Source organism: Solanum lycopersicum, chromosome 2 (genome assembly GCF_036512215.1).
Source record: "Solanum lycopersicum chromosome 2, SLM_r2.1".
Taxonomy (NCBI): Eukaryota; Viridiplantae; Streptophyta; class Magnoliopsida; order Solanales; family Solanaceae; genus Solanum; species Solanum lycopersicum.
Genome location: NC_090801.1, coordinates 40,493,329 through 40,520,713, shown reverse-complemented (window position 1 = coordinate 40,520,713; position 27,385 = coordinate 40,493,329). Strand labels below are relative to the sequence as shown.

Genomic DNA, 27,385 nt, shown 5'->3' with positions numbered 1-27,385 from the left:
TTGACTTCTAGTTAGAGGAAAACATAGCTCATTAGATGATTTCTCATCCCATCATTAGTATTAAGTGTGTTAAACTCATCACTTTCATTAGAGTGTTCATACAAACTGGTCTCTTCATCATCTTATACTCTCATTGGTGAGTACGTATTGGTAACATTTACTTAGGCTCATTTGATACTCCTCTCATCATATACATTAGCCTCATATCATGTTGTCACCACATTCTTCATTATTAAGACCTTTTTTTTTCCATAGTTACTCACCTCTTATTACGTGAATGTTCATTTCATCATTTCATAGTTCATGTCATCATATGCCAATGCACTTGGCCATTTAGTGTATCTCACACTTATACTGAACTCTCCTAGGGTTCATCATTTCATTACGTACATCTTAGGTTCACTTACTTTTGAACGTATGTTAGACTTATGTGTCTATACATACAAGTCATGGGGCTTCATCCATAGTTCGCTAAGTGATTCTTACTTTCCTAAGATTATGTAGTACAAGACTTATGTATCTTGTATATATGCCAAGATCTTGATTTTTGATCTAAGTAGATGGCATTACTCTTGGATATTTTACCCACTATGACTTATGTATCAATACGGAAGTTTGGGCTAGGGAACCCAAATCTTGAATCACTTGGATATCATTTATATTTTTTCATTGATTTTATTTCTAATATTCATAACATTAGAACTCTAAATTAAATTTCAACATTTACATGGAAGGATTAATTTTTTATTTTAATTAGAACTCTAAATTAAATCTCAACATTTACATGGAAGGATTAATTTTCTATTTTAATTAGAACTCTAAATTAAATCTCAACATTTACATGGAAGGATTGATTTTCTATTTTAATTAGAACTCTAAATTAAATCTCAACATTTACATGGAAGGATTAATTTTCTATTTAAATTAAGACTCTAAATTAAATCTCAACATTTACATGGAAGGATTATTTTTCTATTTTGATTAGAACTCTAAATTAAATCTCAACATTTACATGGAAAGATTAATTTACTATTTTAATTTTACTCTTAGTTAACTGAAGGGTTGTGGGTTCAAACCCCCACAGCCTCTTTGATTTTTCCTTTAATTTTCACTGGGATAGGGAACTTGTGGGTTCGAACCCCCACAGCCCCCTTATTTTTTTTAATTTCGCTCACGCTTCAGACCTTGAGGTCGTGGGTTCGATTCTCACGCCTCACAATTTTTTTTCTTATTTTTCCTTTCTCTCGCGCATACCTGGAGGTCGTGGGTTCGAATCCCAAGCCTCCCATTTATTTGCTTAATTAATTTTCTCCTCTTTCTTCCCCCAGTTCGCGAGTTCAATTCCCCCCAGCCCCATTTTCTTTTCCCCTTTCTCGCGAAAATAGTGGCCAAGGATTCGATTTCCCCCAGCCTTTTTTTTTTCTTTTTTTTCCTCCCTCGCGACAACCAGTAGCTAAGGGGTTCGATTCACCTTAGCCCCTTCATTTTTTTATTTTTTCCAGCCATCTCAACCTGTGAGGTCTTGGGTTCAATTTCCATTGACCTCACTTATTTAATATTCCCTTTTAAAACCCAGATTTCAACATTATTATAGAGTACCCAAATCTGAAAAATTCTTGTCATTATTCAACTCATTTTTTGTCACATAGTTCATAAGTTTAGTTGGCTTAAAGGTGGTTATTTCAATCCACTATACTTCATGGTAATGAACATCACATTGTACACATAAAATATACAAGAAATACATGATTCATACAACCCAAAACAGTGGCCAAAGCCACTGCCCACATGCGCGCACACACACACACCAACTTTTCGATCACACTTTGAATATTGTTTTTTCGTAATTTCCCTCACATAAACATGTTCACAATTAATATAAATACATCATTCATGCCTAAATCTAGCAACACAACATACCCATCCTACGAATTCGTTTGGGAGCTAATGAAAAGGACCTACAAAGGGGAACAACCTTAGTTTTCAAGACTTGAGAATCGTTCGAAGGAAAATAATCTTGGACAAAGAATTCCAGGGAGAAAACCCATACCTTTTGATGTTGTTCAAGTGTGAAGTTGTTGCCCAAAAACTCCTCCAAACCACGCCCAATTCTCGTCAACGTGCACACCACTCGACGAAAAACCTCCCTTTGCCTTGACGTTTTTGATTACCTTGCTTAAAACTTTTCATGTGTTTTTCAAGTGTGAAGAACAATTGTTATTAAACTGTTCTTGAGCCTTCTTGTTAGTCAGAGCGTGAGAGAATGAGAGTTGAGAGACGTGGAAGAGAGTTGAGAAACGTGAGGGAGAGAGTTATTAGACTTAGGAGACTAAATTCAAGACTTAGTCAAAATAGAAATTAATTAAATTAATACAAAATCTGGTTTATTTAATCAACACATGAAAGGACCATTATGCCCTTAAAATTTTAGATTTTTAAATAATAATTAAATCACCTTAAGTATTTATCTATTCGATTTTTTGGTTGTTACATTACCCCCCTCTTAGGAACATTAGTCCCTGAATGACTCTACCACTACACATCGTAATGCCAATCAGATCATAACATAATCACCATGCACAGTCAAACAATAACACAAAATATGGAGAGATAAGGAAATGTATCCTTAAAGAGATCACAAGCATACCATTCACTTCACACATCAACAAGGCTACGTAGACAACTTCAATCATGCCAAGCAAGACTGTCATCACATAGTCATTAAGATCAACACTATGTACATAAGAAAATGACACATCATAGAGACTCATTAGGACTCATACCATGCATATCATCACAACAATTAGACAAGACTATAAGGTCATGCATAAAGACATAAACATATACACATACATTAAATCACCTTCCGATAACTCCTTTCAAGAGTTTCTTGTGCAATGCATAGGTGAAGTCCCTTACCCCCACCTACACTAAGCAATTTCCCTTAGGTTATCCTAGTTAGGGTCTAGTTCTTTACTTTCATTGTCCATTTTACTTTAGGAAAACTATAGCCTTAGCCGACACTAAGACCGTGGGTGCTACATGAAATTATGTGTTGTAGAGCCTTACAGCACGGAAAGGTGCTCTACTTAGACAAAGTAGAACATTAACACATGCTAGAATACTAAGTGATATCACTTTTTAGATCCTATGGGGCAAACCTAGTTTATGGACCTTGGAGGCATATATAGAAACCCTCTTTATGCCTATTAAGGCATTGTAGTTATCCACTTATGAAAATATCAGTTTAAGCCCTTTGGCTATGAGGCTAAATACCTCGTGAGGACTATGGTGGACCTACCTTCCTACAATGGGAAGGCACACCCCTCATCTTCAAGTTTACTCGGTGCTAAGCTAAGTTCCTTTTATTGAAAAACATTTAGTAGCATTACTTTACAAAATTAGGATTATGAGAGTCAGCCCCTCATATGCTTAGCATATAGGTCATATATGAGAGTTAATCAACCTAAATCATGTAAGAAGCCCTTTCACTTGGACATAGTATATTGAAGCACCATCTAGTCTAGGTACACCTGAGAACACCTTTCAAGGCCCCTCTATTGACTAGATCATCATACATTTATGTGTGTATACATATTTGTGAGAAATCCTTTCACACAACACATTAAGACCACACATGTTCATAAATTAACATAATCATGCATTCATATTCATGTACATAGAAAACAAAACTAGGAACTATCCTATCAAGACACACATTTGCAATACATAGACAAGGTCTCATACCTTTGCCCATACCAGTACACCTATCAAGTCATCCTAGTTAAGGGAATACATAACATGCTTCATATACATATACCTTAAATGCATAGTAGTAGACACAAGTGCATATGAGAATAACCTTTCATTATACACCATGCACCTATACTACTTGTAAGCATGCATGAAGTGTGAGTGTGTACATTAGTCAACACGATCAGCTAATGACTATCAACAACACATTGAGGCATCCACCCTCTTAGGACCACAATGCACAACCAAGCATAGACCACACAACACATAATAGCATAGGAGGCAATATAACTTAAATACTTACATTGAAAACTCCTAATCATAGCTAATCACACATTCATGTACGGGTATGTAGGTAAAGGGTCATTCATTATTTATACTTCATCAATGACACACCTAAACCAACCCTAACATAGTCATTCACATACATATTACATGAGCAATACAACCTACATCACAACTAAAATGGAAGACTAGGCATGCTTCACATTTGATGATCATCTCCACCACACTTTCACAATTCATTTTCCCTCAAGGCCTTGATCACATCACATATGTAATGACAATAAAAATAAACAACGCCATCATAAGTAGACTATACCACCCAGTTCCCTACAAAGCTTAATCAACTAGCAATTCGATATAAAAGTAGAGGGGAAGAATCATTCGTACCAATTCATCAACCTTTGATCATCATTAATCAATACTCATCTTTCCTCAACAATTCAAGTATAGGGCAGTATTCCAATATATATTAACATGGAATAAATCATGCATAAACCACCACATGATCATGATACTATTATGTACACCACTTCTCCAATTCAATAAAGAGTAGAGAGACTTAGATCACTTACCAATATCCCTTTCTTTGATCATCATGGTCAACATTTATAATTTATCAAAATACAATATAGGGCAGTATCTAAGGAGATCATAACCTAAACGAAATCCTACTTCAATTTCCCAGAATCGAGATCATACAAGTGTTTTATATTAACAATCAATAGAAGATAGAAGAACATAAATCAAATACTACCTAACCTTCAAGCTTTGATCCACATTGGATCCATTACATATAATTCATAATCAATTTACATGATAGGCAGTAGCTAACAATCAATTTAACATAATTGAGTCATATTATAATCCTCCTAACATCAAGATCATAATAACCAACACATAGGCTAAAACGAGAGTTAGAAGGTGGCATGGGTTCATCATACAATTGGACTGAAATTCACTTCATAATCAATACATTAATATCAATTCATCATGAGAAATCCTTTGAAAATATTTGAGAAAGAATCTATGGCTCGATTAAAAACTAGGAAGTTTGATCACGAACTTTCATTGAAAAACATTGGAAAGAGCTTTTTAGATGAAAGATTACCTAAAGACGAATGATCACCATACCTAATTGTAGAAGAAAACCATTGAAACTTGATGAAGAAAGCTAAAGAATCCATCACCATGGTTGTTCTTGAGCTTCATCTCCAATGGAGGTTTCTAGAGAGGGTATTTTGGGAGAGGGAAGTCTAATTTTGAATCATGGACTGGGGATGGGGTTATCACATTTTTAACCAACTTAATATACCCAAAAATAACCAAAATGATACAGAGTGCATTGCAGTTGACACAACCTGCATCGATGGCCACCAAACGACGCCCCTTAGGTCTATTAATGAGCCGTTGGTAACCATCGTCGTTTGGGCCTGAGGTTGTCATTTGGCTGAACCTTCTCCAGGCTAAGTGCTAATCGATGCCTCACCATTGACGGGGGCGTAGGTGAACATATTGGATGTCAATTGAGGGGCGTAGGTAGGCAGACATTGGGTCCTCCTTAAGGGCCTTTTGTGAGGCCCTTGCGGAGTCGTACCTGGACGTTTCCAACGTAAATATACTCCTTAACATGTTAAAGACCTCCCACATCATCTTTAACCAAAACAAACACATAAAAATGTCAAGACACACCAAGAGACACATGCACATCTCAAGGTCTAACTTTCGAATGTCTTGGACGTTTGACTTCCAAATGACTTCAAATCAATCATACATATTTTAGAACACTTAATTAATATATTAACAAGCTTATTATGAACATGTGAGGCTCTAGACACCCTAACTCATTTTTTGGGGGTCTTACAGTATAATAAAATAATATTAAAATATTCAAAAAGTGAATTAGTTTTATGAATACTGTTACACGTCAAACACAAAATTTTGGTGTAAGAATTGGTGTGAGTTTTAGATCAAAACACCAAATTTTACACCAATAAGGATTTGATATAAAATTTGGTGTTGGATTGGAGATGATTTAACAAAGGTGATTTTATATCTTAGAGTAAAATATTCGTCAAGGAGTATTTATTGGTCTATCCTAACCTTGACCTTATTGATGAGAATCTCTTTAATTATTTTTTTAATTTGTCTAATTTTAGCTGCTTACTCGTATGTTTTTATTGGTCATTTTTCATAAGTCAATAATAAGAAAATATTTTTATCTAATGTATTCTTAATTTAGTTAGAGATTTAATGTTTTATTTAAAAAAAAGATTTTTAATGAGGACATTGATTTAGAGTTCTATCAATTAATACAGAGAAATGATAAATTCACTATGTTAATTTTATTTTTTTAATAAATGTGTCAAATAAAAATATACAAATAAATAGAAATAAAAGTGCTACTTTCTCCATTTTTTTTTTCTAATAACATTAATGCCAAACCAAAATCTGGTTCGATACATTAATCAAATATTTCATTTAAGAGGAGAAAAAAAACACGTTCTAATAAGTAGGTTAAGATTCACTTTCTTAAATATTTTATTTTTATATTAAAAGAATCAAATTATGTTATTTATTCACTATTACTAGTTCTATTATAAGAAAATCATATATAATAGTAAACACTTAATTCAAAATAAATGTTATAATTATAGTTTGATTTAGTTGTACCACATAACAAATTGTTGCTTTTGGGCCTATCACCCTGGTGGAATCTCGCTCGTCACTCTTGTTTTCGGTGGCAATCTCGCTCGCCTCTCTGCTTTTATACAAACACAAATGTATAAAATGTGTTTGTGTTGTATAAAGCGAGAGAAAATTATTTATATATATATATATATATATATATTTCGTTCCTCTCTCTCCTCTCTCCCAAATGTCGCTCGTCATTCTCACTCACCTCTCTCACTTTATATAAACACAAATGTATACAATGCATTGTGTTTGTATAAAGCGAGAGAAAATTATATATATAAATGCATATATTTTTCGTCCTATACACTTATGATTATACAAATACGATTTTTCCCTGCCCAATTTTCTTTTGTCTTTCTCTCTTTCTCGTTTTATACAAAAACAGATTATATAATTGATTCTTTTGTGCATGTGTACCGACATAGATTATACAATTGCTTATTTTGTACGTATACCGAAATATCTATAGCAAACATAAAGTTTGCTATGAAGCGCAAATATGAAAACTATAGCTATAACATACAAATATGATTTTTATAATTTTACAATTAGTTCTTAATTTATCCTTATTATTTATTATCGTCTTTCTATTTAGAGTATAACTTTTAATGGATATGTCTAGTTCATAGTGGACAACTATTGTTGGACATGAAAAATAGTTATAAAATATATCTCTTATTCATATTAAAATGTTTTTTCTCTTCTAATTTGTCTCTTTTACTATATTAAACCAAGATTAATTTTTTTCTATTTTATTTTTAACATTAATTAATCGCCAAATCATTTTCTTCAATAAAAATTACACATCAATGAATATTATTTTTTGATGAAATATTTATATGAATTTTTATTTTAAAGTGACAAAATTCAACGTAGACAATAACAATATTATTTCATAACATGTAGTATAAGTATTATTGAACATCCTTAAATAATATGTTGGACAATTATTATTAGATTGAAGCAGTATTGTTTTAATAATTACGCCGAATGATTTTCCAAACGAAGTCTTATCATATTTTAAAACAAAACTTCACTAATTTTTTTAATAATAAAAAGAAATTTTTACATAAAACAAAAAAGTTGATATTTTGGAGTGGTATGTCTGGATGGTCAAATCTGGTGTGTGCTTTTTTGACCTTAATAATTTGGTTTACTTCATTGCTTTATCAGCTTTTCATTTCTGCCGCCAATCGTATCAACTTTTGTCAATCACTTCTATTTTTTCTAAAATAAATAATATTTGTGAGAGTTAACTGATTTTATTATTATAATAGAAAAAGGAAAAAAAATAGAAAGCAAAAGCGATTAGATTCTAAAATAAATAATATAATTGAAGGGACATATTCTTAATTTTCTATTGTTTAATTTATTAATGAATAGTTATAAAAAATCTTTCATAATGTTTGAATACAACAATAAGTCTATCTTTTTGAAAGGAAATGGTGCTCCTCATTTTTTTAAGCTTTATGTCTGTAGTATCTTAAAGTTGTTCACATAATTCACTTAGGCACTTTAATTAGGGTTAGTACCTATTAAATACTTTTATTTATTTAAAATTTGTTCCTATTTTAGACACACTTTTCGGTAATAAGAAAAAAAAGATTATGTGTAAGATGTAGCAAAATGACTAATTAAAAGATAACATGTGACTTTGAACTCAACAATTATAGAAAAGATTTTTATGTTAAAAATAATGAAAATTATTTCAAATAAATTTTCCACCTAACCCAGACCTCTTTTTTCTTCATCTTCTTCCTAGTAAGATTTTCTTTTTTAAAGGACAAAATTCAATTCAATTTCTTTGTTAATTGCTTACATAATTATTTTTTATTCCTAATACGTGAGAGAGAGATATTCAATGAGACTGATATAAGAGTGATGAAGAAAGAGACTGTCAATTGTCTTGAGATCGACTACAAAGAGAAATTGAGAGAACCTAAATTAATTTTATTTGAATCGATCTGATATTTTGTTCTATAATTTTAGTGGATTTATATTTTAATTTGAATGGTAATGTCTGTTTGAAGATGATCGAGATAGACGTTGGTCGGCTACCTTTTTCAGTCCGATATTCTTTCTTCTTTTTTTCCTCCAAATTTTAGTTAGCTGATTCAATTTTTATTTTTAATGAATATTGAAAAGAAATAGAATAGAAAAATAATAGGGAAAAAAAGAAGGCAATGGTCTTTAATTTAAGGCTGAGCAACGGAACAGAATATACCGGTACCGGTTCGGTACGTTTCGGTTCATTCCGGTTCCTTCCGATTCGATTACCTACGGGACGGAACGGGACATCCTGAACCGGGTCACAAAACCGAGGTTTGGTACCGGCGTATCGATACTGCTTTATCCTAATTTATTCCGGTTCCGGTCCGATCCGATCCGGTTCTGATTAATTAATATTTATAAATTAATTTATATTATATATTTATTAATTAGTTTATATTATATATTTGTTAATTAATTTATATTATATATTTATAAATTATAATTTATATTTTACATTAATTAATGATTACTACCCAAGTAACTCAACTACCCCCTATTCACATTACATTAGTATTACATTCGAGACTTAGTTGAAAAAGAACCCTTCCTAGAAGGTGATCGCGTAAATTATGCACTCTACTAGTAGTTGTAAATTAATTTGTAATTTATAATACAAATTTAAATAAATTAAATTGATATTATTTAATTTGTGTAATTGTTTTATCCTTATTTTTATTTAATTTTTTAAAATTACAAATTTAATTTATTTAAATTACAACTTACAAATATTACTTATAAATTATAACATATTAATAAATAATAAGTAATAACTTATAAAACTTCAAAAGATTTAAATCTTGAAAACTCAATTAGACTTAACTTGCAAACTTAATAAGTAATTTTTTTTTTAAAAAAATATCTTTAAGATAACTTAAGTAAAAAAAATATTTTATAAATTTAAAAACTATTAATTTAAACTTAGAAAAATAAAAAAATATTCATATTTTCGTAATTCAAAAAATCATTTTTTGAAATAACTAGATGCGTCATCCCGTTTATCTCATCCCGTTCCATTCCGGTCCGTTCTGGTTCCATCCCGGTATATAGTGGGTCGGGACGGAACCGAGTATCCGTGCCGGTAATTTCGATCCGGTTCATCCATGTACCGGTCAACTCGTTCCGTTCCGATCCGATACTGGCTCGTTCCGATCATGTGGTTCCGTTCCGGTCCGCTTGCCTAGTTGTAATTTTCATAGAGAAGTGGACATATAGGGGTGAACACTTTTTCTTTTTATTTTGTTTTAAGAATATTTATCACTTTTAAATATACATTTTCTTAATTTAAATTATTTAAATGACAAGTGGCACACAAAGAAGAAAAAGTGTTAAGTTTTTTTTTGAAAAAACAAACAAAAACAAAATATCATTTAAGTTTTTTCACGCGCGCAACGGAAGTGTAGAACATTTATTTTGTCACATCAACATTTTTGTGTTTAATAGGTATACTTTTTGAATAATTTAGGTGTTCAATAGGTAATAATTATAGTTGAGGTGTCTAAGAGAAATATTCAGACAACTTTATATAAATGATATTTTATATAAATGGGATGGTTCAATTCTTAAATAAATAATACCCCCATCTATGGAAAAACTAGTGAAGTAAACGGGGTTAGCACATGTGTATAAAGACACCTTTGGAAATATGCCTAATGAATTATTAAGGCATGAGTAAGAATATTTCAAAGTTGGACATGAAGATGATCTCTGACAGTAATGATGATAACAAAACTAATCTCAATAGAATCAAGGCGGAGGTTATGAGGTATCTTAAAATTCAAGACTCCATTCCAGATGGAGATTCCAACACAAAATACTTCCATAGTTTCATCAAGGACAAGATAAGGAAACTAAGCATTTACAAAATCAATAAGGGCACTAGTGAAGTGTCCTAAGTGATAAGGATAATGATGTAGAGTCCTAGTACGTTAGTATGTTTAAGTTACACATAGTTATCTCCTCTTTTCTTTAGGTCTCTTATGCCCAACAAACTCCTTTCTCATCTATACTTTTACATGTATAAATGTCACACATTGTATGAATAATACTTTAATGAGTATATCTGATCCTTTTTTTTTCCAGCATTCTTGTTCCAGAATGTCTGATACTTCCTCTTCCTCGTCCCCTAACTCTCCAGCAGTCCCTCTCAATCAAGGGGGCGTCGTTCATCCGTCTCAATTAATCTCTTTTAACCCTGCGTCCCAACTATCCTTCAAATTAACAAAAAGTGCAAATTATCCAACTTGGAAATCCCAAGTTACCACACTATTGTTTGGTTATGATCTTTTTACCTTCGTTGATGACTCACTTCCCATCCCAAATGCGCAGTCTCTGGAAAAAGACAATAACCAAATTCCCAACCCCAACTTGATATTGTGGTAACGACAAGACAGTCTTGTTCCCAATGCCATTATGGCATCAGTTGACGCTACAATCGCTCCCCTTATTGCCCATGCTTCCACTGCCAAAGAAGCTTGGGATATTCTCCAAACAACTTATGCCAGCAAATCACACTCAAGTCAGTTTGCGCGATATTCTGGCAAATGTTAAACGAGATTCATGTTCAATCAGTGATATATGAGAGAAATCAAGTCCATTGCAGATGATTTGGCTTGCAGTGGTTCACCCATTAATAGCGAGGAACTTGTTATTAAGGTATTGAGTGGTTTAGGAGTCGAGTACAAGGAATTATCTGTAGCAGTAAGAGCTCGTGATAATCTTATCACTTTCGAAGAACTCTTTGATAAACTCCTTGCACAAGACATGTTCATTAAACACTCAAAACCTAAAGTCAAAACACCAATGATCACTGCTCAATTTCATCAGCATTCCACCAACAATGGTCCCAAAAATAGACAACCTAACTATTCCAATCGTAAGAGCACTACTCCATCTGCTTCCTTCAACTTTCTTCACCAATCTTCTGCCCCGAATAACAATTCCTTCACCCAACAGAATACCACCAGAAGCAACAACCAGCGTGTTCAATGTCAAGTTTATGATAAGTTTGGTCATATTGCAATAGTTTGTAGGTCCAAATAACACAATGCTATTGAAGCATATGCTAATTTTGTCAACCGTCACTCTTACGCTTCTATTTCCCAAGCCGTTGGGTTGTTGATTCTAGATCCTCTCTTCATATTTAAATAACTCTCAATCTCTCTAGACTCTAAGTGAGTTCTCTGGAACGGATTCAATAATTATTGGTGATGGTAAACGAATTCCTATTACTCATATTGGTCACGCTACTTTATCTTCTCCTAGTTTTGCAGTCGAATTTATTTTAAAAGATGTTCTTTGCTTTCCATTTATAAAAAAAAGTTGATTTCTGTTGCTCAATTTGGTAGACAAAATCTGAATTCAGTTGAATTTTTTCCGTATTCTTTTGTTGTGAAGGATTTGTGCATGGGGGCATGTCTTCTTCAAGGCAAGAGTAATGGTGATCTCTATGAGTGGCCCGCGTACATGACCAAATTAGTTATACGTTGTTCTAATGCACGTTTTGTTGCATCAATATCTCCATTATTGCATCTATGGCATGCTTGTCTTGTCCATCCTCAAGCTCGTATTACCAAAATTTGTGTCTCTTCTTTCAACCTACCAATGAACCATGTCGAGTAATTTACATTCTGTAATTCGTGTTTATGCAATAAGAGTCATAGTCTACCATTTGGTGACAATTCAATTACAAGTTGTAGGCCTTCTGATGATATTTATTCAGATGTTTGGGTCCTTCTCCAACTATCTCTTTTGATAATTTCAGATTCTATGTTCTTTTTGTTGATCATTTCACAATACATTCTTGGTTGTTTCCTTTAAAATCCAGATCAGATGTGAAGGAAATTTTTAATAATTTTGTTCTAATGGTTCAAAATCAATTTCAACTGAAAATTTAAACTTTGTATACTGATGGGGGAGGTGAATACATTGTCCTTAAAACTACTCTCTTGAGTTTTGGGATCAAAAAGCTCATACGCCCTCCATACACTCCCCAACTAGTTGGCACTGCTGAAATAAAACATCGCCACATTGTGGAAACTGCTTTAAATCTTTCCACCATGCTTCTGTCCCTCTCAAATTTTGGTCTCTCGCATTTCAATCTGCGGTCTACCTCATTAACAGGTTGCTAACACCACTTCTTGATCTTAAATTTCCATTTCAGTGTCTCTTTAATATCACCCCAAACCCTCTTAAGCTAAGGGTCTTTGGTTGTCTTTGTTATCCATGGTTAAAACCTTACATATCAACCATACTTGATCCCAAGTCCAATCCTTGTGTATTTATCGGATATTACGCTGCCATAAATAGTTATGCTTGTCTAGACTTTTCCACTTTAAAAGTCTATATCTCTAGGCATGTTGTATTCGTTGAACATATCTTTTCATTCACAACCAACTATCCTCAACTGTCTCATCCACAAGTCTTGCACATGGAAAAATGGTTGCGTCCAGCTGACCCCTCTAGTTTCTCCTTTTCCTCACAACCCTTTTCACCTATTGTTGCAGACCCTATCCCAACTCCTCCTATTACTAATTTGGTCAACTCCTCGACTTCTCACAGATTGCATACTCAAGACCATCTGGATGACGTGCCAACTGGCTCAATTGTAAGTACTCCTACTTATTCTTTGTCTTCTTATCCTTCTCAAGACAGTATTCCATATACATCTCCACAGCCAAGTCCAACAACACCATGAAATCGAATGGTAACCAGATCTCAAAATAATTTTTTCAAACCCAAAGTGGTTTTTGATTACCTTGCAACCTCAATAGTAAAACATCTTTCGCTTACCCCAAATACCTTCAGTGAAGCATACAAATATCCTGAATAGCAGGCAACAATGGCAGAAGAACACATGGCCTTACTTAAAAATAAAACGTGGTCATTGGTTCCATCTACTCCCTCTCAAAATGTAGTTTGTTGTAAATGGATGTTTCGTGTCAAACACAGAACTGACGGATCCATAGAGTGTTATAAAGCCAGATTAGTGGCAAAAGGATTTCATCAACGTCATGGAATTGATCTTCATTCCACTTTCAGTCCAGTTATTAAATCCACAACCATTCGTCTTATCTTGTCCCTAGTCGTGTCTCTTAAATTGCCATTGCGTCAACTTGATGTAAACAATGCTTTTTTACAAGATTCATTTCATGATATTGGTTTCATGCAACAACCACTTGGCTTTATGGATTCTCGGTTTCCAAATCATGTGTGTAAACTACACAAATCTATCTATGGACTTCGCCAAGCACTGCGAGTATGGTATACTGAAATCAAAGAGTTTCTTTTATCTTGTGGCTTTGCTCGTTCCAAATTTGATGATTATTTATTTATCAAGTGGTCTCATGATTCTCTCATTATTATTATGATCTATATTGTTGACATTGTTGTTACATCTTCTAACAACTCCCATGTCCAAGAAACAATTAAGCTGTTGGGAGGCAGATTTTCGATTAAGGACCTTAGTCCTTTACATTTTTTTCTAGGTGTTGAAGTTATATGTACATGCTAAGGGATTGACTCTCACACAGAGTAGCTTCATTGAGGACATACTCAGCAAGTTCAATATGTTGGATGCAAACAGTGAGAGCACTCCTCTATCCACAAGTGATGTTTTATCCTTGGATGATGGTTCCCCTCCAACAGACGGTACAATTTATAGGCAGGTCATTGGCTCATTGCTATACCTCAGCTTTACAAGGCCTGATATATGTTTTGCAGTAAACAAGCTCGCACAATTCCAACAATCTCCATCAGCTAAGCATTGGCAAGCAACAAAGAGGCTTCTAGGTTATTTGAAGGGGACGATAACCTATGGACTTCATTTCAAACATGGCAACTCTTCTCAGTTACTCGCCTACTCAAATGCAGATTGGGGTGGTATTCCGGATACTAGACACTCCACTTCTGCTTATGTTATTTTTCTTGGAAAGAATCTCATTAGTTGGTGCTCCAACAAGCAACACATTGTTTCCAGATCTTCCACAGAGGCAGAATACAGGGCTATAGCAAGTGTTGTGGCTGAGTTGAACTGGATCACCAACCTTCTGCAAGAACTCGGAGTCAAGCTGCCTTGTCCTCCTAAGGTTCTTTGCGATAACATTGGTGTCACTTACCTGTGTCGCAATCCAGTTTTTCACAGTTGAATGAAATATGTCACAATCGACTTTGATTTTGTCCATGACCAAGTGGAAAGAAGACAAATTTCAGTTCGTCACATTGCAACTGGAGCTCAACTAGCGGATGCATCAACTAAAGCACTTTCCAAAAGGTCCTTTGTTAACTTCGTTAGCAACATTGGTCTCAAGAAAATTGAGCCAATGTTGACGGAGCATGATAAGTATAAGGATGTAGAGTCCTAGTACGTTAGGATTTAGAGTCCTAGTACGTTAGTATGTTTAAGTTATATGTAGTATTCTCCTCTTCTTTTTAGGTCTCTTATGTCCAGTAAACTCCTTTCTCATGTATACTTGTTATATGTATAAATATCACACATTGTATCAATAATACGTAAGCTTTCATAATCATATTCAACTCTTATACTAAGCAGTTGTGTCTTACTTCAAGGGTATATTTAGCCAAGATCCAGTTTATGTTGACTACTATGAGTTGGACATTATTGATTTCATCATCACAGAGTACTTTAACTCCATATTGACTGTACTATTCGAGAAGGAAATAATTAGAGATGTGGTCTTCTCGATGGACCCAGATAGCTCTTCAGATTCGGATTTTCAGTAAAATTTTATCAAACCTATTGAGACCTGAATCTTTCTTGACCTTCAAAGCTTTCTTTTGTGGTGCATAACTTCCTAAATGGCTGATCACTCACAATTGTCTTGTTCTCCTCCCCAAAGTTTCACATCCACAACATTTAATGACACAAATGCAATTTCATTAGCAAGATTTTTGTCAAAGTCCTAAACTACTTAAGATTGTCCTAATTACTGCCGAGCCTAGCCTCGTATTAAAAAAATATCCGTCATTGTGAACAATTTATTGGCCCAAGAGGTTGCAAGTGACATTGATAGTTCAAATACAAATGTAAATGTTATCCTCAAATTTAATATGGTTGATAGAGTCTCTAGGTCATACTTGTGTATCTTTATGAGGAAAATGGGATTTTGTCAAGTCTGGACCGACTTAATTCATAGACATATTTTCTCGTACTCCATCATCTTGGTTGTTATTTTTCGAAGAACTAACTTGTGTTCAAAGTTTTGATGATTTAATAAACTTTCGACTTATAGAAAGATACTTGTCCAAAAGTTGCAACCGTTGTGGTCTGTGCACATTTTTTGGCAGAACATCAAACTCTCATCCAACGCTAGTGCTTCAAGGATTTGTGTTTCATCTTATATTAGTTTTTTCTTTTACAACAAAAATTGGACTCTTGAATTCTAAAAATTCACAAAGATAATAGGCCATTTCTGGTAAGAACAACAACCGACCTGATAGAATTATCTTCGTTCTTAGTTGTGATCTAGGCTTATTGTTATGTGCTTATCTTTTGTAGATCTATTCCTGAGTTATAAAGGAACTAAAATCTCATGAGACAGGTCGTGATTTTCTCTTTCCTTGAGCAAGAGGTTTTCCACGTAAAACACAGTTCTCTCCTTCACCAGGAAAGTTATCCGGTAAGCAAGATCTTTGATTGATGTGCCTGAATAAGGTTGATCACTTTACTTCCGTTGTTTACTTTATATATTGTATTTCTGTCGAGCGATCTAATCCATTGACCATTAGTGGACAAATATATTATATCATTGGTCAATGTCACTATACAAGAATCGAAAAGAGGCTTAAGACCCTCTCTTTTTCTTTTTATTTTTAGTGCTGAGTTCCTCTCTCAAAAATTGCCTAAAGTGTCTGATAACAATGTGGTCACTTCTTTTTGTATGAAACACTAATTAACCATTTAGATTTTGCAGACGATATAATTTTTTAATCTAGTGGTTGAAGGAATTTGATCAAACTTGATCTTGGAAGCTTTAGGTGAATATAAATAAATCTATTGTTAACAAGAAGAAGAAGTTGGATCCATAATCTTTATCACATGGAAGATTGAGGTCTCCCTGTAGTTAATTTGAAAAATGGAGTAGTCAGGGATCAATCACTATATGAATATTTTTCGTAAGAAGAAAAATCCTTCTAGATAGCCGAGGTGTTATATCAATGGATTTGTGATACTGATCATTTATGGATATCAAGCTCTATCCTGAATAGAGCCTTCTGCCTGAGATTTTTTTAGGATACATATCTTGAAACACAAGTTGTTGCGACCATACATGCGTGAAGTCTCATTTATTCAGAATTTTGTTTAGAAACTATAAATACCTAGTTTTATCATGATTACTTGAATACTCAATTTTTTTCTTTTGTTGATAGAGTTATTTTGTGCAAGAACAACATGTTTTGGGATTTGATTGTTGAAGTTAAGTTTTGGTTCTTCATTCTTCCTTTCTATCATTATTTATAAGCATGTTCTCTTTTATTTACATTTCAGTTTCTATGGGTAACTAACCCCATAGACATAAAAATGAAGTAACAATAACATATGTTTACCTAGATAAAAATTTATAGACAATAATTTTTGGTGTATATATGATTAGTATTTTCACAAAGGTATGTATTAAAACTTGCTTGTATTTTATATCCGCATTTTTTAAGTCATGCTGCTGACTTAGTTCCGCATATTTTAAGTCATGCTGCTGACTGTTAACTGTTTCTTTCAGTATCTGTACTTCGTTACCAATTTTGGGGAGTGAAAGCGTATTTAGAGAGAGAGATTAATAGAGAGTTGATTGAAAGTAGCCTGTTTTTTTTATTTATCTATTTCTTCATTTTCCTTTGTTATTTTTATCATAGCTGTCAGGTTATCTTCTAATTTTGCTGTTTCTTTTTCAATCATTAAATATAAGTTATTTCCTATTTTTTCATATCGTCTTCCTAAATTTGAAAATATTATTTTTATTACTAAGCCATCTTGATTTTCATATATCTTTTCGTCTACTGCAAATTCTTCTTTATTCATTATGATTTATAATTTATATCATGTTGTAGCTTATATTCAAGGCAATTTATTTGTATTTCTAGCATAAAGATAACTTTTCTTTGTGCTAATATTGATTTATTACATACTCCTGCTAACATATTTTCTTCTAATCTTTCTTTCCTGTGTTGTAATTCTTGTCTTTTTTCAATTATTTTCTCTATCAGTTGTTGCTTATAGAAGTTAAGATTAGGGGATTTCTTTTACTTGTTTGAAAAGTTAAAATTAAGAAAAAGAATAGGGGATGTTTTTACTTGTTTTGAAAAGAAGTTAAAAGAATAGTTGTTAAGCACTTTTGGAAAGCACTATAGATATATATAGTTGAATTTGGCAACATGTTTTAAGACTTGTAGAAAAACTCTTGTTCAAATCACATTTTCAAATTTGATGGATCCACTTTTCAATTTTGTTAAGCACTATTGGTTCCAATCCCAACTATAGTGAACAATTCCTTTTAACATCATGAAAGACACTATATAATTAAACTACTAGTGGGCTACCTTTTAATTCTTGTGGAAACAAACTTGTTTTTCGTATGCATGATTGAAGTAACAATATTGTAATTGAGAAAAAAAAGAGGAAGCATTAAAAATAAGATGATATACTAATTTACAATGTGAACCACTTTAAGTGTCACTCACCCTAATGGATTTTTGATCACCAGAAATTAAGATTTCCTAAAGACTTAAAAACCAAAGGTAAAGAGAAACTATAGATGGAATGAACAAAAAAAGAAAATAGAGATCCAAACATATATACTTGTCATATCCATATTTTTACATTATTTTTTTTAATTTCCCCTTTTGATGTAGGAAGAAATATTACTTAATTTTATTGGTAGGTTTAGGAGGTAGTGTCCCAAAGATGATGTCCCAAAATTTTGAAGTGATTCCATATCCCTTATCTTGAAGTTTGAAATGATGATCCATATGATACCTCTTGAGTGAATGTGAAATTCCTTTGAATGGTTTGCCATGATGTAAGTAGTAATGCGTGCAGTCATAGATGATGTAACCCAACAAACCTCCTCCAAGAAAGGCAGGGGCATATGTGAAAGGTACTAACAATTTAATTACACTCCATAGCTGCATGCATATTTAAGACATGCATGATGAGTATTTATATATATTTTTTTGTACTTTTCAAACAACAAGATAGAAGATTGAAAACATCCTTAAACTCTGGATAAATTATTGGTTTTATTCTCAAACTATTGACAACTTTTAACACAATACTTTTTTACTTGACTAACTAGAATGAAATACACCCTTAAATTCTCGCCAAATTTAGGGGTGTTTTCAATACTTTTTTCAATTTTTTTTATTAAGAGTCTCATACTCCTACGAGAGTTTAAAACCGTGTTGCTATGTCATGTGAAAATTAGGAGTGTATTAAGTTTAGTTAGTCAAGTAGAGGTGTGTTTTAATATTGTCAATATTTCAGTAATAAAATTAATAATTGGCTATCAAGTTTAGGATGTTCTCAACACTTCTCTCATAAAACAATATATAGGGTGAGCTCACTACATTAAAAAGGCATAGTACATAAACATGACCATTAACTTGGTTTCGACAAATATCCCCTTTAACTTTGAGTGTGCTTAAGTTAACATTTAAACTTTTATAAAATTGAATAAGTAGACACACGTGTTCTACATGACATAATGCACATAGGACACAAAAATGCTATGTAGGGTGTCATGTAGGACGAATATGTCGATTTGTTCAATTTTATACATGTTTAAGTTCCTACTTGTGCACACTCCAAGTTAAAGTTTATAGTTGTCAGTTGAAGCCAAGTTAAGAGTCATGTTTATGTATTATGACACCACTAAAAATGATCTTTCGCAAACTAGAGTAAGCCTAATATATTTCTTAGAATCAATTAACACTCATTGTTAGTTATAAATGCTAAAAGTTATTTTTGTTATAGGTTACTTACTGGGAGTAGGAGAATGGCAGTTGCAGCAGGGGGAAAGACAAGTCTTAGTCCATCCATAGGGTGCTTGTGGTGACAACCATGAATAAGATAATGAAGTGTATTTGCCCAATATCCACTAGGCTTCATGTGAAATACAAAACGATGTAACGTGTACTCCAAAAATGTCCATAAAAATATGCCACCAAGTAATGTCAAAAATAGTTCACTAATACCACCACCTCTTTTTAATGATATCCAAACCAACCAACCTACTATTGGTAACCACACTGATGGAATTGCCCACCAAACCGTTCGAGTCAAAAACTCTAAAATATCATTTTCAAAAAATCTTGGACTTCCTTTGCTAATAATTGGCTGATGAACCCACTCCTCATATGAATCTCCAAGATGGCCCACCTAATTCATTCAAAAACGTCTTTTAGAAAAGTACGTCATATAAAATAGAAAATAGTAATAATATCTGACCTGAAAAATAAGTGGCTTGTTTAAATCCACTATGAATCCCTGTGCCACCATCTTGGCACCCTGTACCACAACAACGTAACAACAAACTAATTATGAAAAAACTCAAACCTAAACACACACACACATATATATATATGAATGTCCAATCTTGTTAACTCACACCATAACAAATAGATTATGTTAAATACAAATAAATGCAAAACAACTAAAAACAAATTGTTAAATAGATTATGTTAAATACAAATAAATGCAAAACAACTAAAAACAAATTGTTATCATTGTTGATAAAAGTTATTAAAGATTTATCAACAAATCTTGGACCCAATTCGAAAAGTAGAATAAAACAAATAAATTTGTTTTGACATAAAAAGAAAAAGTAGAATAAAATCCTTCAAATTGCATAGATCTAAAAAGAAAGAGAATTAAAAGAAAAACAACCTAAGACAGTGTTGTTTGATCTCTGAATATTACTTTGGAGAAAATTTCTTATGGGAAAGACAAAAAAATCAAGATAAAATATGAAGGAAAAAGAAGGGGTAAAAATATAGTTAGATATGTCAAGTCTCTAGGAACACATGGGAAATAAGAAAAACACAAAAATGCCTAAGATTTAGGAGAGCCTTACACAGGTAAGCAATTTAACACAACCTCAAAATATAAAAATATTCATATCACCAAATTTTATTTTTTTTAAAAATATTTTGTTACTTATAATATGTTTAGTTTTTACAATTGATCGACCTCCCAATATAATCCATTTTGTAAATATTATTATTGTGATTGTAATTAAGTGTTATACTGTTATTAAATTTGCATTGATACATGAAAATTAAAAACATACTTTATATTATAAGGTAGAGGAAAAAAATAATCTTTTATATATGAACAAAATAATATTAACACAATTATTTGTTACAAATTAACAATTACAAAAAGTATTTTGGTGAAGTAGAAGATGACAACCTGAAAGTTGTGATGGAGAAAATTGGAAGTCATCGACCAAGAGGTTAACAACATAAAGAGTTTTGCCACTGGATCCGTATCACTATGTCAATATTTCTTACTAATCAAACATAAAAAAAAATCATAACAAAATCACTTATTTTTCAAGAAAACGCTTTCTAGAATTAACACATTCCTTCATACACACGAATATAACACACCTGAACTTCTAAGAAAAAGATAAGAACCATCCTCCATAGGTGTATAGGTATGAGCCCAATTATTTCTAAGTTATAAGTATTTGTAAAGTCCTTTAATTTCTTAGTGTAGTAAGTATATCAGATGTGTTTTAGGGTCGTAAGGTAACTCAAGCACCAAACTGAAAGTCAAGAGTGGGTGTATTAAGAATTCCTTCAGTTGACTTTCACTTTAGTAAAACAGATAAACAAAGATAATAAGTGCAGTAAGTAACTGACACCAATAGTTTTATACTAAGTCCAGTATACTGATGTGGTGCCTATTTTCAATTCCCTTGAATTTCAAGGGTTTCTTTAAGATCTTGAAGTGAATTTTCGTGTTACAAAGTATTTCAAATGAAAATCCTGTGTGATATGCAAATGAGAACTTTTACTTCGACGCAGCCTCAACTAGCTAGTATAACCTACTGTCAGTTTCTTCTCTCTCTTTTCTTTTTCAATTGTCTACTCACGAGAATACAATGATTTTGTGAAAGATAATAGAAAAGAAGAGTTTAAGTTCAAGTGAAGTTCGTACTTCACAACTAAGGTCTAGAGGGGTTTTTGATAGGAGAGGAGGAATGTTCTTTTACGGAAATTCAAGGGAGTTTGAATCAAGGATCCATGATTGAGTCCTTGATTTATGTTGATTGATTTGCTAAGTCATGTTCATAAAAGATATGTTCAAGAATAAATCAATGTCTTCCTTTGTTTGATAATCTCCTTGAATCTTGGCTGGTATCAGTAATCTTCAGAATATATCTTCCCTTAATGAATTAACATGTTGTCTCTTTTCTTGTATCTTGGCTGGTATCGGCAATCTATAAAATCAAAACATTTGCTTGATTAAAAAATTGTCTATTTCCTAAGTGTTGTGCAACTTGATTTGAGATCCTTGCCGTCCGTGCATTGATCTCTCTTTCCGAAGTGTTGTGCAGCTTGAATATTTGAGATAATTTTCCTTTTGTGCATTGAACTTGGCTATCTCAAATTATATTGTTCCTTCCTTTTTGATTTCCTATGAGTAGATTACACTTTTGTTAATTGTCGTTATATCAAAATTAGGATCCTATGACATTAACACAAACTAAGTTTAACACATTTCTATCGACTAAGTATTCACATGAATTCACACAAGGATCAATTTCAAATTATCATATATCTCTTGACATAAAAGAATTATTAGCCTTAATCTATAAAATTAAGGTCAATGAGTCTTTTTCCCATCTCTACCAAATTTGCTTCAATCGGAGTCCAAAATAGAAAGTTATGATTATTTTACTAGAACATGTCTGGATTCAGTGATGACACATGTACATTCGGTAAATCACTCATACTTTGGGAACAAATTGCATCACCAAAATAGCCTGAAAACCTTTGTGCCACAGTTTGGCGATCCGCTGGTTTTTTTGGTGATGGTGCCTCCAAATCGCTAAGTTGGCCAACATGATTCATTAAAATATCATTTTCTTTGATTTTCTTCGGTTCTTACGTTCCTAGATGGTTATTATTGTCATTATATACTCAATATATGTATACCAAATCTCAAAATTTTGAAGTCTCCCTTTCCCAAAGATCAAGAACTTCAAGAAAGAAATTTCCCCAATTTTGCAAGACCTAAAGAGTCCAAGTTCAAGATTCTCTTCAAGAATCCTATGGTTTTCAATCAAGATTCTTTCCGAAACTTCATCTCCAAGAAATATATAGAAGGATTTCTCAAGTTCAAGATATAAGATTCCAAGCCCAAAGCTTTTCTCCAATACTTCCTAAGATTCAGGCGTGTAGGACTTCATTGAGGAATTCTTTTCATCCTCGTGTCAATAAATTCTAAAATTTCATGAATTTGATTCCATAATTAGGGTTGTTAAACTCACTTTCAAATTCATCATATTTATGACCGGATTGGCATGATTACTTGAACTTCATATTCATAATTCTTGAATATTGCACTTTTTTTGCACTTAGTAAGGTTTTTCATTGTTATCCTTATTATATTTGAAAGCATGATTATAGAGTATTTATATTATTATGAAATTTATTTATGAAACTTCTGCTTGTTCTAGAAATTTTCTCATGGTTTGAAAGATATGTTTTATAAGATTTGTTAGCACATGATTTTGGAAAGAAAGATTGAGCTTTGTCTCACACTTTATTCAAACATATAGATAGTTTACAAAAGAATTAATGGTTCTAGAAGTTTCAAACTTCACCAATTATTCTATAAGATTAATTAATCTTTCTTTATCTAGGTCTGGTTCATAATTTACAGACACCGAATTCGATGCATTAGACTCATAAGTGAAAACCCAACAAAACTTCTGATTTGAATTTATTCCTTGGCATTCTTTTTAAAATATATAGGGGATTGTTGGAAAAATGATTCTAGTATCGCAAAGAGACTTTTTTTTATATTATTGTGTAAGGTTTTTTCATTCATTCCTTATTAAAGTGTATGTTATTTAACATACTTCTACCATAAGAATTTGAGAAAATTATCTTACCATTGAATGGTTTTGATTTGGTCTAATTGTAATAAGTTGGCTGTTACCATTCTCAAATTGCCAACTATATAAAATCCTTTCATTATCCTAATTAACTCTCACATTAGTAATTATTCAATTACTTATCTGACCATTGGAGGTTTTGTGATATTGACATATAAATATGGTCTTCCTCTATCACAAACAAAAGAGAACATAGTACATATTTGAGATTAAAATCTTTCTTCCTATATTCTATTGGTGTGCTATTTTGTTCTTTGAATCTTTATTAGTTTCTGGATCCTGGTTTTATATCAGAAGAGTTTGTTGAATCATGGGGGATACAACCATACCTGGTGAAATATCTTTAAGGACAATATCTTTTGAAATGCCACAAGCTATGCAAAATTTCCTACAAAGTTCATGGTGAAGTATAAGTCTTGGTGAAATCCATATCAAATTTTCATGATAAAGTATTTTCTGTAAGATTTACAACAATTTAACACCCAGAGGATACATGTTTAGAAAACTCAGGTCCCATAACTACGTGTCACTATAGGTTTTAAGTATGTCATTTTGATGGTCAACTCCTTAAGCCCTTTGAGGCTCAATTAGTGGATCTACATAAAGATAGATAAGTTCTATACCCCATCAAGGCATAAGGAAGACCTCCCCAATTAGGTAAGTTGATGAATTATAATTTTTACATGTATATAGTCACATATAAGATGTCATATAACATGATTTTCACATATACATCCTTCAAGATATGATTTCGAAAAACATGTTCTTAGATGTATATTTTCTTTCATACTAACTTATTTATGATTTTTCACTGTATTCTTCTTCCTTTTCTTTTAATTCAGAAGATAAGTTACATCTTTTAACTCTCAGTAAATAATCTATGTAAACATTGCTAAGTCGTTAGTGCATGTGAAATAGGAAAGTTACTTCCTCATTAATGGTTCACATTTATCTCAAGTGTTAGTTTCTTATCTTCGTAAGAAAATATTCGGAAGACTTGAAGTTACTTTTGTATTATGACAAATTTGTCATTAAAGTAAGTTATGACAAATTTGTCATTAAAGTAAGAGTTATGTTGCATTACATTGATTATACGTTAGTTTATTACATTCTTTGATGGATAAAACGTAAATGATTTTCCTATTTAAGGAGTATCATTTGGAGCTAAACACATAGAAGAAAAAATCAAGTTCTATCTTTCATTAACTATCTCCCTCAACAATTTCTTTTTATTGTTTTGAATAATCCTTCTTCCTATTGTGGATTTCTGGGCAATTATTTTTATGCAACTCCAAACTTTCAGCCACGAGTGCACGTGTTTGAGAGTAACTGTGGAACCTTTGGGGGCGACCAACTACAACATTTGCACCGGAGTCGAGCCGAAATCGCTTTCAAGGCAGTGGCTTGCCACTACACAGTATTTGTGATAAGTTATTTATTACTTTATAATTTCAATCTAATATCAATATTGTAGTATTTTTCCCAACAATTTGAAAGCAATTCTCTAACATACAATATTGATAAATAGCTATTTCTTTGAACAAAACTTTTAATGACTTGTCAAAGTTGAGACTTTGAATGGAAATAATTTTAAACGATGTTCACAAAAACTTCTAATTTTCTTTCAACAATTAGAAGTTGATTATGTTTTATTTAAAAAAAACCCTTTATGAATGGTTCTAACACCACTACTGATTCTAGCAATGTAATAACTGTTGATGATGTTAAAAAGAAGTTAGACAAGACCTCATATGAGTTGTGAAAAGGATTTGCTCCTAATTTGAAATTTCTAAAAGTGTCTGGATGTTTGGCCAAAGTTTGTTTACCTGATTTTAAACGAGTAAATATTGGTTCTAAGACTTCTGGTACTTTATTTATTGGTTATGCTCAAAATAGTGTTGCATATAGATTTATGTCTCTAAAGATCATTCTATTTGTGAATCTAGAGATGCAGATTTTTTGAGTATATTTTTCCTTTGAAAAATAATGTGCCGAGTGATGTGAAAAATAATGCTTCTACATCTTTCTATTAATTCTCCTGTTGTTCCTTCTTTTAGAGTTATTTCTAATGAACATGAAAAAGAACTTAGAAGAAGTAAGAGACGTAGAATTGAGACAAGTTTTGGTCCTGATTTTATCACTACTTTCTTAGCTGAAAATTTTCATATTAATGTTTTAAAAGATGAATTAGTGTCTATCTATTTAATAGAAGAAGACCCTAAGACTTATGATGAAGCAATGAGATCAATAGATGTTGTATTTTTGAAAGAGGCTATTAAAAGTAAGTTAGACTCTATAATTTCTAATCACACTTGGGATTTGTATGATTTCCTAAAGGTACAACCCATAAGTCACAGATGTATATTCAAGAAGAAATTGAGACACGATGGTACAATTGATAAATATAAGGCTATACTTGTGATTAAGGGTTTTAACCAAAATAAAGGTGTTGATTACTTTGATACTTATTCTCCCGTGACTAAAATAACGACCATCAGAACTCTTATTGATTTAGCTGCTATTCATGACTTAGTGGTACATCAAATGGATGGCAAAACAACATTTCTAAATGATGATTTAGAGGAAGATATCTATATGACTCAACCTTAGGGTTTTGTGGTTCCTAGACTAGAGGATAAAGTATGAAAACTAAGAAAATCCCTGTATGGACTAAAACAAGCACCAAAGCAATGGTATGAAAAATTTAATATCATATTAGTGGATAATGACTTTGTTGTAAATTCATCTGATACATGTGTTTATTCTAAGAGTGTAGGTTCAGACTGTGTCAATATATGTTTATATATAGATGACATGTTAATATTTGGTCATAATGTGAATGTTATTAATGAGACCAAGAATATTTTGTCTTCTAAATTTGAAATGAAAGACCTTGGTGAAGCAGATGTGATTTCGGGAGTTAAAATCAAAAGAACTGCTAATGTTTCTTTTTGTGTCAGTCTCATTACATTGAAAAGATGTTGAAAAAGTTTGATTGTTTTGATGTAGTTCCAGTGAGAACTTTTTATGATCCAAGCATACACTTGAAGAGGAATAAAGAATCTAGTATTTATCAAATTGAATATGCTAAAATAATTGGGAGTGCAATGTTTCTCCTGAACTATACTCGTGCTGATATAGCTTATGATGTTAGTAGATTGAGTAGATATACTCATAATCCCAATAGTGAACATTGGAATGCTCTTCATCGGTTGCTAAAGTATTTGAGAGGTACTATGAATTGGTGTTTGCATTTTAACAATTTTCCTGCTATTTTTGAAGGTATTTGTGATGCAAACTTGGTAACTGACAATGATGAAGTTAGCTCCACCAGCGTCTATGTGTTTACTTTAGGTGCAGGTGCTATTTCGTGGAAGTCTTCCAAACAGACTTGTATAACACGTTCTACCATGAACTCAGAATTCATTGTTCTCGAGTTTGCAGGCAAGAAGCTAAATGGCTGA

General features: G+C 32.4%; 2 protein-coding genes across 2 annotated transcripts; one reads left to right on the top strand and one right to left on the bottom strand.

Annotated features, from left to right (window-relative positions):
* Positions 1-18,396: 18,396 nt before the first annotated feature.
* Positions 18,397-20,803, bottom strand: LOC101265381 (dihydroceramide fatty acyl 2-hydroxylase FAH1). The gene is made up of 4 exons (XM_010317328.4): positions 20,678-20,803; positions 20,240-20,299; positions 19,775-20,170; positions 18,397-18,918 (listed from the first exon to the last, which is right to left on the bottom strand). The coding sequence occupies exons 2-4, from the start codon at positions 20,288-20,290 to the stop codon at positions 18,655-18,657; spliced, it is 711 nt and encodes a 236-aa protein (XP_010315630.1). The 5' UTR covers positions 20,291-20,299; positions 20,678-20,803; the 3' UTR covers positions 18,397-18,654.
* Positions 20,804-26,899: 6,096 nt separating this feature from the next.
* LOC138342031 (secreted RxLR effector protein 161-like) lies at positions 26,900-27,385 on the top strand. The gene is made up of 2 exons (XM_069294211.1): positions 26,900-27,152; positions 27,204-27,385. The coding sequence occupies exons 1-2, from the start codon at positions 26,900-26,902 to the stop codon at positions 27,383-27,385; spliced, it is 435 nt and encodes a 144-aa protein (XP_069150312.1).

Bases quoted from the DNA above. Each gene is read 5' to 3' on its own strand.
- LOC101265381 (XM_010317328.4), bottom strand. From the start codon at position 20,290: ATGGTGGCACAGGGATTCATAGTGGATTTAAACAAGCCACTTATTTTT. The intron at 20,171-20,239 runs GTCAGATATTAT...TGAATGAATTAG, and splicing joins ACAAGCCACTTATTTTTCAG to GTGGGCCATCTTGGAGATTC. The intron at 18,919-19,774 runs GTAAGTAACCTA...ATATGCATGCAG, and splicing joins CTGCCATTCTCCTACTCCCA to CTATGGAGTGTAATTAAATT.
- LOC138342031 (XM_069294211.1), top strand. From the start codon at position 26,900: ATGTTGAAAAAGTTTGATTGTTTTGATGTAGTTCCAGTGAGAACTTTT. The intron at 27,153-27,203 runs GTACTATGAATT...CTATTTTTGAAG, and splicing joins GTTGCTAAAGTATTTGAGAG to GTATTTGTGATGCAAACTTG.